General features: G+C 45.4%; 1 protein-coding gene and 1 pseudogene across 1 annotated transcript in view; both read right to left on the bottom strand.

The window, feature by feature from the left end:
* Window positions 1-12,230, bottom strand: part of KIF1A (kinesin family member 1A) — a 2,508,766-nt gene that overhangs the window by 63,632 nt on the left and 2,432,904 nt on the right. The window contains exon 44 of the mRNA XM_086944020.1: window positions 3,314-3,460. Coding sequence (XP_086800146.1) covers window positions 3,314-3,460 — 147 coding nt within the window. The remainder of the gene's footprint in view (window positions 1-3,313; window positions 3,461-12,230) is intronic.
* LOC147683628 (pancreatic progenitor cell differentiation and proliferation factor A pseudogene) lies at window positions 7,300-7,890 on the bottom strand (annotated as a pseudogene).

Genomic DNA, 12,230 nt, shown 5'->3' on the forward strand with positions numbered 1-12,230 from the left:
ACCACTCTCATAAAAGTACAAAACTGGCTCTTACACAACTACCTGAAACTCAACCAAGATAAGACGGAAATCCTACTCCTATACAACAGTGGAAAGGCCACTCAGGTCCAAGAGTAGATTAACACCATTGATGCTCTGAACTGCAAACTGACATTATCTGAATCTGTCAAATCTTTGGGGCTCTCCCTTAACCTAAGTCTGACCCTGAGTCAACACATAAAGAATACAGCCAAAAGTGCATTCTACAACCTAAAACTCCTACACAAAATCAAGCCCTTCCTCCCCCAAGAACATCTAAAAACCAACACACAAGCAATGTTATTATCTAGACTAGACTACGGGAACGCCACCCTCACTGGCACTGCAAAGTCGCACTTAGACCCCTTAAGAGCAACACTTAATGCAGCAGCATGGATGGTCACCAGAGCAAAAAGGCAAGATTACAACTTCCTGATAAATCTCAAAGGGCTCACAATCGCACCAGTTGTTACTTCAAAACAGCATATCTTACCCATAAAGTCCTACACATAGGGAAACCAGCTTACTTTGCATCTAAACTGTCTAAGGCAGGCCAGACTAGAAATCTAAAAATCACCAACACTATGCTTCTCATCCCACCAAAAAACACAATCAAAAAGCCCTTTCCCGGGGGAGTGGCCAACCAAAGAGAAAGATGTCCACTTCTTAGAGTGGCTCCGCTGCCCTGAACTCATCCTCCAATATATCCGCACATTGATCTGTCGCAATTGACTGTCACCTGAAAGACCGAATGTGTTGAACGTTCAGGGAAGCAGGTAAACCGAACTATACCTGCCGATGAGGCTGTAGACAGTAAACCAGTGCAAAGACCATGTAACACAATCGTCATAAACGCCATCTTGAGAGTACCCTAAGTTAGGGAAGATGTCAGGAAAGCAACTGAGAACTATTTCAAAGAAAATGAGTCCTCAGGGAGGCCTTTAAAGCAGTTATTAAGGGACAAGCACTATCTTGCATGATAGGACATAAGCGGGAAAGACGACAGGACGTTGAGGCGGTGGAAAAGAGTATATTGGAGTTAGAGCAACGTGCAGTATGCACAGACAGTGAGGCACAAAGCACTTATTGAGTCTAAAGCATCAAGAATATAGAGATATGACGACGTGTATGAGCACGGGGATAAAGCTGGGAGACTCATAGCCTGGCTCAACAAGCAAGAAAGGGCCAACCGATGGGTAGCACTGATCCAATCGGAAGATGGGCAGATCCTTACAGACCCGCAGGATATAGCTGTGGCATTCCCCAACTATTATGCCAGGGTTTATACGTCCGATTCCTCCATTATGACTTAGGAGGCCCTAGAGCTAAATAGGGATAGACCCCTACCCCCACTTACACAGGAAGACGAACAGGTTTTAGATGCATAGCTAACAGCTGAGGAGCTGCAACAGGCCGTTATGGAGGTTAAATCTGGGAAGGCATTGGGTTGCAATGGGATACCAGTTGAACTTTACAAATATACTGCCAAACACATAGTACCCCACCTACTGGAAATGTATGAGGAGAGTCAAATAGCAGGTACACAACCCTTGGAACAGAGAACAGCCTCCAAAGTAGTAAGCCACAAAGAAGGGAAACCTAGGGTCTAATGTGGGTCATTTCGACCCATCTTCTTACTAAATGCTGAGGCAAGGATCCTGGCTAAGCTCTTGGCGCGCCGCCTAATCGCCATCATGCCCAAGGTGATACCCCCAGACGAATCGGGATTCATGCTGGGCCGAAACACAGCCCTAAATCTTTGTTGGCTCCAGGGGGTTATTGGTTGAGCAAACATGATAAAAGAAGATCTGGATGTGGTATCCCTCGATGCCTGCATGGCCTTCGATATGATCAAGTGGCCCATCTTATTAGCAGTGCTGGAACATATGGAGGTGGGACCTCAGTTTCGGGCATGGGTTCAGCTCTTACACACGGGCTCCCTGGCGTAGGTAGGGGTGAATGGGAGGGTGTCGCAAACTTTCTGACTCCATCGTGGAACCCGGCAGAGCTGGCCCCTCTCGCCCCTTTTATTCTCCCTGGCCCTAGAGCCATTGGCGACCTGAATCCGGGGGGACCTGCTGATTTGTGGGCTGCGTTGGTTGACCAACTGGAAAGATAGACTATCGCTATATGCAGACGGGTATCCTTGTGTATCTGGCATCGCCCAAATCTTCCATTCCCAGAATTCTCTATGTCTTTGTGAAAGACCGTCGGTTCTCTGGGTACAAAATCAATTGGACAAAATCAAAGGTGCTCATCTACATGGGCAGGCTCCGAGAATGCCCAAAGAAAGTGAGGCGCAGGTGGTGACAGATGGGTTCCGCTACCAGGGAGTTTTTGTCACAGCCAATCAGGAGCTTTTTTCGGCTAGAAATCTGCACCCCTGCTAGTTCGATTGAAGGAGGATGTGCAAAACTCTCTCCTTCTTAATGTGTGGGAGCCAACTGACCTAGGCAGAAGCGACCAAATATGTGTGACCCTAGCTCTGATGATTGCCAAAAGAAATATAGCACAATCATGGGGGTTAGACTCGATCCCCTCCTTGAGGAACTGGAAGGAGGATATGGACTGGTGTATGGTGGCAGAGAAGGTGGTCTATAAAAACAGGGGATGCCCTCAAAAATGGAAGAAGGTGTGGAATAAATGGAACGAATTTAGAGGTAACCCATGTACGTCCCCAAGGTCACAGAGGGGGTGGGAGGAAGCACATCATGAAATTGACTAAGGGGGAACAAAAGATGTGACATCTAGCGGGTGAAACGATAAGATTGTTAAGAATGCTAAAAAATGTGACTAGAAGAGGTAAAAAGATATTATTTTTTAACCAATGGTGATGACTGATGTCTTGTTGTTTTTTAAATAAAAAGAATATACAAAACAAAAAAGCCCTTTTCCGCTCCTTTTCGGGCAATGCCCCCAAAATCTGGAACTCCCTCCCAGTTCATATCAGGACAACCCCTCCTTCATGAGCTACAAAAGACAACTAGAATATCTTCTCCTCAACTGACACTTTCAACCCCTGGGACTCTGATACCTAGCTCTCAACTGGACATTTTGCCTCATATTATTTAATGCATGCCTCCCCTCCATGTACTACTTGACCAAACCTTCAACGAGTCTGTACTCTGTAATCTATGCTCTCCAAATAGACCATATCTTGTCTATGTCTGTAAAGCTTTCTGATACCCTGAGTCTTGCCAGTGTATTATATAAAACTCTTAAATGATCAAGGCTTCAGAATGGCATGAGTTTTATGTCACCCTGATCTTCATGTGACAGAGAAGCAATGTCTTACCTGACACGGATCTCCTGGATTTCTGGAACAAAGAAGCTCTGGTTGTCCTTGTCTCTGGCACTACAACATAGTGATAGATTCTGCTCTTCATCTAGCACCACCACTTCTGATTCAGGGAGTTCTGGTCTGGAGCAGGGCACATTGTTCCTGTAGAGAAGGGAGAGATGAAATAAGGTAAAGGGCAATTTCCCTTCAAGTAGAAACATATTTTAATAGAAGAATAAACAAAGTTCCAATAATTAGACATGCTTATGAGAAGGAGATACAGAAAATAAGGTGGAGGACAATTATGCTTGGTTTCCTTACTACTCAGATATGCAGCGAGTAGGGACCATACAGCAGAACATTGTAGCATGCATTGCATCATACATATATCACGATAACATGTTCATGTATGTGTCATATATCATAACATAGTGCAGCAAATATAACAAAGAAAACATATATCTCACCAGTGCCTCATATTAGAACATTAATCTGTAGACATAATCTAGTATGGAGTGCATGTCGAAGCTAAAATATATGACGAAAGTGGTGGAACAAAGAAGAGGAGAATAAGAACATATACTTGAGTTAATGGGAAAAACGTGTCAGCATTAATTTAGTGAAATTAGCTTGAGACGACCTATTGGTTCTATTAAGTCACGCCGAGGTGGACTTTTTATCTCGTAATTGTTACGTACACCAAGAGGTATAGTGTGGATGTCAAAGTCTTTCAGGGGGGTTTGTAGTTAAAGGATGTGGCATCAGGTGAATCCCTTATCTTTCTAAGAGGAGATCGTCATGGTGATTGTTGTAGAGAGATATTATCCGTGCCTTTAGGAAAGGAGAACTATTCTTGCCACTTCTTGAAGGAGACCGCCTTGGAGTTTTTTCCAGTTGTTAAGAATTAGTTTAAATGCAAGTGTAAGCATTAAGTCCTGGAAAATGCAATAATTTTCATTTTAAGGTTAAGGGTCTAGATAGCCCAAGAGGTTATATTATTATTATTATTAAAGCTTGTAGAGTGCGCAGCTACCTCCAAAGGAAGTGTCCCGGTGCTAGCAGTGCGCTCAACCTGTGAAGAGTAAGCAGGGAATGAGCCTAGGGCAGGTCTAAAAGCCATGTTTTTAAAGCTTTCCTAAACATAGTTTCTGAATTGGTTTTCCTCAGATGCTCAGGCATAGAATTCCATAATGTGGTGTTTTTCACCAAAAAAGCACGGCCACGGATCCTGGTCTTTGCAAAACAGGGGGTCACCAGTAGATTCTGGTCATTTGATCTGAGTATTCTGGTCTGGCTGTATTTCTGAAGTCTCAGCTTCAGATATTGGGGACAGTGTCTCTGACTGCTCTATGTGCCATGGTCAGTACCTTGTACTCTATTCTTTGTTTTACAGGCAGCTAATATAAACTGCGCAAATGGGGAGTAATGTGATGTGGCAGTGGCACATTCCTGATAAGCCTGGCTGCCGCGTTTTGAATAATCTATAACCTCCTTAGCAAATACTCAGGGAGACCAAGGTAAAGGCTGTTAGCATAGTCGAGTTGAGAGGTGACTAATGCATGCACCACTGTCTTCCTACAGTCCATAGGCAGGAAGTGAAGAAATATCCACAGAGCCTTCAGCTTCCAGAAACAGTGAGGAGCCATGAGCAATTTGCGCCTTGCCATTAAGTTGAGTCAAACTTAAATCCTAGATTCCTGGCGGGGGCAACTGACAACGGAGGCGGATTTATCTCAGTCGGCCACCAGAGTGCCAACCGAGGTGGAGTGTATTGATTAAAGAACAGGACCTCCGTTTTGTCAGTATTTAATTTTAAGCAGCTATCCGTCATCCACAACCAGATATTTAAAAGACACTGCTTAAAATTGGCAAACGCTGTCTCATTGTGTTCCCTAAAAGAATGCACCAGCTGCGTATCGCCGGCATACGAGACAAGTTTCACCCGACGTTGCTCAACAGTTGCTGTGAGGGGAGTAAGATAAACATTAAAAAGCATTGAACTCAAAGCCGAGCCCCAAGGGACCCCACACATGAGGGGGCTAAAACTGGAAACATGGGGTTGAGAATCACTTTTTGTGAGCGGCCCTCAAGAAATGAGCGGAACCATGGCAAAACAGTTCCTGTCACTCCTGGATGTTCAAGCCTATTTAAGAGAATCCTGTGTGACACTGTATCAAAGGCTGCAGACAAGTCCAACAGCACCAGCATCGCGCAGCTGCCCTGATCTAAAGTTTCACAAATCAACTTTGCAACTTCAAGCAGGGCTGTCTCCGTGCTATAGCCTGATCTAAATCCTGACTGGGAGTTGTGCAGATGGTTATTCAACTCCAGGAAATCCGAAAGTTGTCTCTGAACTTCCTTTTCAAGAATTTTGGCCGGCACTGGGAGAAGAGAAATTGGCCTACATTTTTTTTAGCTCTGCCAGTTCAGCGTCCTCTTTCTTGAAGATTGGCTGGACATATGCTTTTTTCCAGCTGGTTGGGTAGACCCCCGTCTCTAACGAGGAATTCCAGATAGAGTTCAATATAGGGTTGAACCAGAGGGCTAATAACTTTTAAAAATCTGTCCGGGCAGGGGTCCAGCGGAGAGCCTGATTTTGTTTTATTCGATTGCACCAGGGATGCTTCTGGGCAGAAAGGGCAGAAAGCAGACCACATGCCCAGGTGATGTGTTGACAAATTAGATAGTCCCAAAGATGGAATGGAGGAATAGATAGCTAAAGTTAACTCAATGTTAAGTGTTTTTTATACAGCTAAATATTTTGTCCCAGTATTGTTGTCTAATGGGGAAATGGAATAGCATATGGGCTAAATCTCCTTCGTATAGATTGCAATTCCAGCAAGTAGGTCTCTTAATAATATTGAGTTTAAAAGTTCTTGATGGTGTCCTGTATGTCCTATTAATGATCACATATTTTATTTGGGATAGCGTAGTTGAGATCTTGTTTTTGAAAACGGTTTTATATATACTTTTCCAACTATATTTCTGGTATTTCGTTCTGATTCCCATTTCAGCTCGTTACGGGTATGGGTTTTGCACGGGTTTGGGATTAGTAGTTTATATATTTCAGATACAGTATGTCCAGATTTTAATAGATGACCCATCAGCGTAAGAATCGTGGGATTTATAGGATGTATTGAGTGTTTCGTTAAATGAGCTTTTAATTTCAAGAACATATAAAAGTCCAGAGCATCTAAACTAAAACGTGCCTGCAAGCTAGAGAACGGTCGGGGTATTTTGTCCACAAAGAAGTCTCTGACCAAATTGATACCTTTATTGGACCATTTTTGCCACAGTGTGTCATTTGCCCATCTATTTTTAAAATGAGGTTATACTAAAGGGAGGTCAAATTGGACATGCTAATTTTTATCTAAGATTGGCAATCTAGTCGCAGAAGGGCTCGTTTCAGATTTCGGATTATATATTTAGAATGTGGGAGGGGGGTGATATGCATTGTTAAGATTGCGGGAAGGGCAATGTTGTTCAACAGTGATTTATCTATTGTCAACCGAGTTGGAAGATATTCTAGATCATTTACAAACCAGTTTAAGTCCTGTTTGCAAAAATATGCAGTTTGAACCTTCCTTAAGTTGGGAAGGCCTAATGCACCTTTCTCTTTGCTTAGTTGAAGTTTCTTAAATGATTTTCTTGGTTTCTTCCCTTGCCACAGGAAAGTGTTAAAGGTATTGCCCATTTTGTTTAGAAAGAAGTTAGACAGGGTCTTAGGGACAATGCTGATTAGATAGTTGATCAGTGGCGTAATCATATTTTTTTCTTTTTTGGCTGCTTACATTTTTATCAGTTTTCAACAAGTATAAAGCACAAGGCCACACAGGCCAGAGTAGAAAAGAAACATAAAATGTTCAAATTATTTAAAATAGTAAAAAACAAATAATGGTGGGGATTTTTATCATGATAAAAACTACTTCTACATGTCAGCAGCCATGAAAATAAGACAAAAGGAATGGGTTTGGGGTGGGAGTGGGGTAGGGGAGGGGGAAGGGAATAAGGGGAGGGAATGGACAATAGGCGCTGTCTCCTAGCTTTCTTCTGGGAAGCAGGCAACCAGGCACCGGCGGGGACATACGGCGGGGCCCGTTCACGCCGGGGGCCCAGATGGTTTACTGGGCTCACTGGCGTGGCGCTTCCTCATCACCTCTTGAGCCAGACCACACGTGATCACGCCATTGGCCCCCGGAATGTTCCTGAATTCTCCTGGGTCTCCGACACAGTTGTCATGACCGGATGGGTTGGTTTTCCGAAAAAGAAGCTAGCCCACCAGTGACCAGGATCTGCTTTGGGGAGACCTGGGTGGTGAGGGATAACTTCCCCAGAGTACTCAACACTACCACAGGAGCTGTTACTGGAAGTAGAGCCCAGACGTCTTCTGTAGTAGTCGTGAGTTGCAACGAGCGAGCCGCTGGATGGGATAGATGCCATTTTGCTTGCTGTTCTTAAAAGTCACTAAGATGTTTCTTAAGGCCAGATGTTGTGTGTTGTTTCTTCTTGGCACCGTGCAGCAGCGACTTCAGTTGGCACTCGTCTCGGGAGAGCAAACGCTAGGCAACATGGCCCATTTGTAAAGGAGATGCTGGGAGTATACTCCACTGCCACAAGACTAAGCTCAGCTTGACTGGTATTTTTTAATGTTTCTACACTTTCCCACCAGGATAAGAATTTGGGTGACCAACCATCTAGAAATATGTTTTTTTTAATGACAGTATTTTCACTATTCTGCAGTGTGGTGATTAGGGGCCATATGTAGGTAGCCAAAATACCGGTCGGTAATGGAGAAATTTGGTAAATTTCACCGTTACCGACCGGTAAATAGGCATGCGCGACGTAGGGAATGATTCGGGGTAAAAGAATCGGTAAATACCGATTCCTCATCATCGAATCGGAATCTACCGATTCATATATACCGAATTGGATAATACCGATTCGGAAAATAAGAAACGATAAAAACGATAAAAGAGATGTAGGAAAAAACGTTAATTAAGAAATCCATGAAATTCAGTATTTAAGAGTCGTAATTACCATGGATTGAAAGCAGGTGGTAACCAGGTGCAGGCCATAAAACAGGCCCCAAAATACAACAGTGTGATCAGAATAGCTGCTTTCTATGTGATAGCAAGGTGGCTACGGCTACAGGCAGCAGGACTGAGGATCTGGAGATGGGAGGAGCAAGTCTACAGACAGCGGATCACACTCTTCCAACTTACTAAGGCAGAGATCCATGAAAGGTACAGGCTACACCCCCACATCATCCTGGACTTGATAAGGGACCTCCACCCACTCCTGGAGCACCCAACACCAAGGGCGCACGCCATACCATCACATGTGCAGGTGCTCCGTAGCCTACACCTACTTGCATCTGGCAGTTACCAGGGGGTGATAGCTGCGGTAGGTGGGGTGTCCCAGAGCTGCCTGTCCCGTTTCTTCAGGAAGTTCCTGGAGGTCATGATGCAGAGAATGCATCATTACATCAGCTTCCCTGACACACATGTGGAACTGCTGAAGACCAAGACTGACTTTTACCAAATGGCACAGTTCCCACATGTCATCAGCTGTATGGATGGCACACACATTCCAATCTGCCCACCTGCAGCCACTGAGTACATCTACAGGAACAGAAAGTCCACCAACTCCATAAATGTGCAGGTAATCTCTGATATTGCCAATATAATCACAGACATCGTGGCCAAATTCCCTGGAAGCACCCACGACTCCTACATCTTCCAGAACATTGGGATCTACACACACCTGGCAGCGGGGGAATTCGGAGAAGGATACCTGCTAGGTAAAACACTGTGACACACCCTGATAGATACTGCATGTATGTGTTGTTGTGGATGTGATTAATGGCTCTCTCTTTTCCACATAGGCGATAGCGCATATGCCGTCCGCTCATTCAGCCTCACTCCCTACCTGAACCCATCAACCCTGAGTGAGAGACGATACAACGTGGCACACAAATCTACACGCAACGTTTTGGAGCGCACCTTTGGGCTGTTAAAAAGCAGGTACCGCTGCCTCCACAAAAGCGGAGGCGCACGTCAGTACTCACCCCTCATCTGCTGTAAAATCATTGCAACTTGCGCAATGCTGCACAACCTTGCCACTAGGAAAGGAACAGCAGTAGAATTAACAGATATTGAGGATGATGATGTTGAATTTGCACACCCTTTGCACATTTGAAAACGCGCCTCGTGATGCACCGCTGCTTGGGGGATGCAGTCCACTTCATTCCAGAGGTCCTTAGGACACAACGGGACTTCATCACCCCAAGTTGGCCCCCAGGAACCCTCACTAGCAATGTGGAATTAATTCCTCAACTCAGAGTGCGCCAGGCGGCGTGTTTGCAGAGTCATGCAGGGAGGGGGCGGGGCGGGGGCCTCTGGCGAGTTGCCAGTTTTTTTCTTATTTTATGGGAGGGGCCGCGTGGTCGCCCCTTTTCCTGTGCCACTGTGAAAATGTGGTCTGTCCGTTTTTGGCCGTTTCATGTCACGGGCGCTAGGCCTATCCCCACAAGCGAGGTACCTCTTGCAGGACTTTGGGGAATGTTGGGTGGGTGGAATTTTGTGGATCCACGCAGATTCCAGAACTTTCCACCACAGAAATGTGAGGAAAAGTTGGGGTTTTTTGGACAAATTTTGAGGCTTGCTAGGGATTCTGGGTAACCGAACCTGGTGAGAGCTACACAAGTCACCCCGTACGGCATTCCCCTTGGTGTTTAGTTTCTAAAAAGGTATAGGTTTGCTAGGTTTTCCTAGCTGCCAGCAGAGCTAGGGTTCAAAATCTACATTTTAAAAAAAGGGTCTGTTTTCACTGTCAAATGAGGTGTGTCCACGTTGGCTTTTAGGCAGTTTCCTGTTGCAGGCGCAAGGCCTACCCACCGTGTGAAGTACCATTGTTCGCAGAAGACTCTGGGGAATGCAGGGTAGGTGGAATTTTGTGGATCCACGCAGATTCCAGAACTTTCCACCACAGAAATGTGAGGAAACTGTGGGTTTTTTTCTTAAAATTCTGAGGTTTGCAAGGGATTCTGAGTAACAGAACCTGGTGAGAGCCAGAGAAGTCACACCATCCTGGATTCCACTGGGTGTCTAGTTTTAAAAATGTATCGGTTTGCTAGGTTACCCTAGGTGCTGAAAGAGCTAGGGTTCAAAATCCACAGCTGGGCACTTTGTAAAAAAAGGGTCAGTTTTCACTGTGAAAATGTGGTGTGTTTATGTCGCGTTTTCTGTCGCGGGCACTGGGCCTACCCACACAAGCGAGGTACTATTTTTTTTGGAAGACTCTGGGGAATGCGAGGTCGATGACATTTTGTGGATCCACGCAGATTCCAGAACTTTCCACCACAGATATTTGAGGAAAATGTGTTTTTATTGACAAATGTTGAAGTTTGCAAGGGATTCTGAGTATCATAACCTGGTGAGAGCCAGAGAAGTCACGCCATCCTGGATTCCCCTGGGTGTCTAGTTTTAAAAATGTATTGGTTTGCTAGGTTACCCTAGGTGCTGAAAGAGCTAGGGTTCAAAATCCACAGCTGGGCACTTTGTAAAAAAAGGGTCAGTTTTCACTGTGAAAATGTGGTGTGTTCATGTAGCGTTTTCTGTCGCGGGCACTGGGCCTACCCACACAAGCGAGGTACTATTTTTTTTGGAAGACTCTGGGGAATGCGAGGTCGATGACATTTTGTAGATCCACGCAGATTCCAGAACTTTCCACCACAGATATTTGAGGAAAATGGGTTTTTATTGACAAATGTTGAAGTTTGCAAGGGATTCTGAGTATCATAACTAAGTATGAGCGGAAAATCCGTTCCGCTCGCATATTTTGCGAATTTTCGGTAAATTCGCGATCCGCGAACTCCCGCGAATTTACTGAGAATTCGCAAATCCGCGAGCGGCGGATTATTCCGGGGGCAAAAGTTGAACCTGTTGTAACTATTTTAGGATGGCGCCGGCAAGCTGCCAGCGCCATCCTAAAATAGTTACTAAGTTAGCTTCAACAGGAAGCTCTAATAGATAAAATCGAGCAGGTGCTCGATTTTATCTATTAGAGCTTCCTGTTGAAGCTAATTTAGTAAGTATTTTAGGATGGCGCTGGCAGCTTGCCGGCGCCATCCTAAAATAGTTACAACATGCCCTTCCTGTAGCCTCGTCGAGGCAGGTGTGCCTTCTTCACAAATCAACCGTGGAAAATCAGCTGTGATGCTGGATAGAGGCTTTTGCATCCTTGACTTTCACGAGCACAATACCCGTGCTGTTCTTGTGACCAGGGGTTTCTTTCTCTTCATCTGCTGAACTGATCTTTCTCTGACCTTTTATACACACAAGAAGCATGTTGACCGCGCATGGTAGCCCTGCCCGTTTGGCCCCGCCCATACACTCGCGGTTTGCACCATCTGCCCGCCATTCACCCACTATGATGGACAGCTCACTCAAGGGACCCCTGCGCCCGTCGGGGCGATTGCATAGTAACACACACATGGTCGCTCGAACTAGTTGATGCTCAAATTCAGTGACTCATTCATTAGCCCAAAAACAATCGTGAGCGTCGTCGAGGCTGGACAGGTGTGCCTTCTTCCCAACTCTACCGTGGAAAATCAGCTGTGATGCTGGATAGAGGCCTTTGCATCCTTGACTTTCACGAGCACAATACCCGTGCTGTTCTTGTGACCAGGGGTTTCTTTCTCTTCATCTGCTGAACTGATCTTTCTCTGACCTTTTATACACACAAGAAGCATGTTGACCGCGCATGGTAGCCCTGCCCGTTTGGCCCCGCCCACACACTCGCGGTTTGCACCGTCTGCCCGCCATTCACCCACTATGATGGACAGCTCACTCAAAGGACCCCTGCGCCCGTCGGGGCGATTGCATCGTAACACACACATGGTCGCTCGAACTAGTTGATGCTCAAATTCAGT

This window comes from Lissotriton vulgaris, chromosome 11, assembly GCF_964263255.1.
Source record: "Lissotriton vulgaris chromosome 11, aLisVul1.2, whole genome shotgun sequence".
Taxonomy (NCBI): domain Eukaryota; kingdom Metazoa; phylum Chordata; class Amphibia; order Caudata; family Salamandridae; genus Lissotriton; species Lissotriton vulgaris.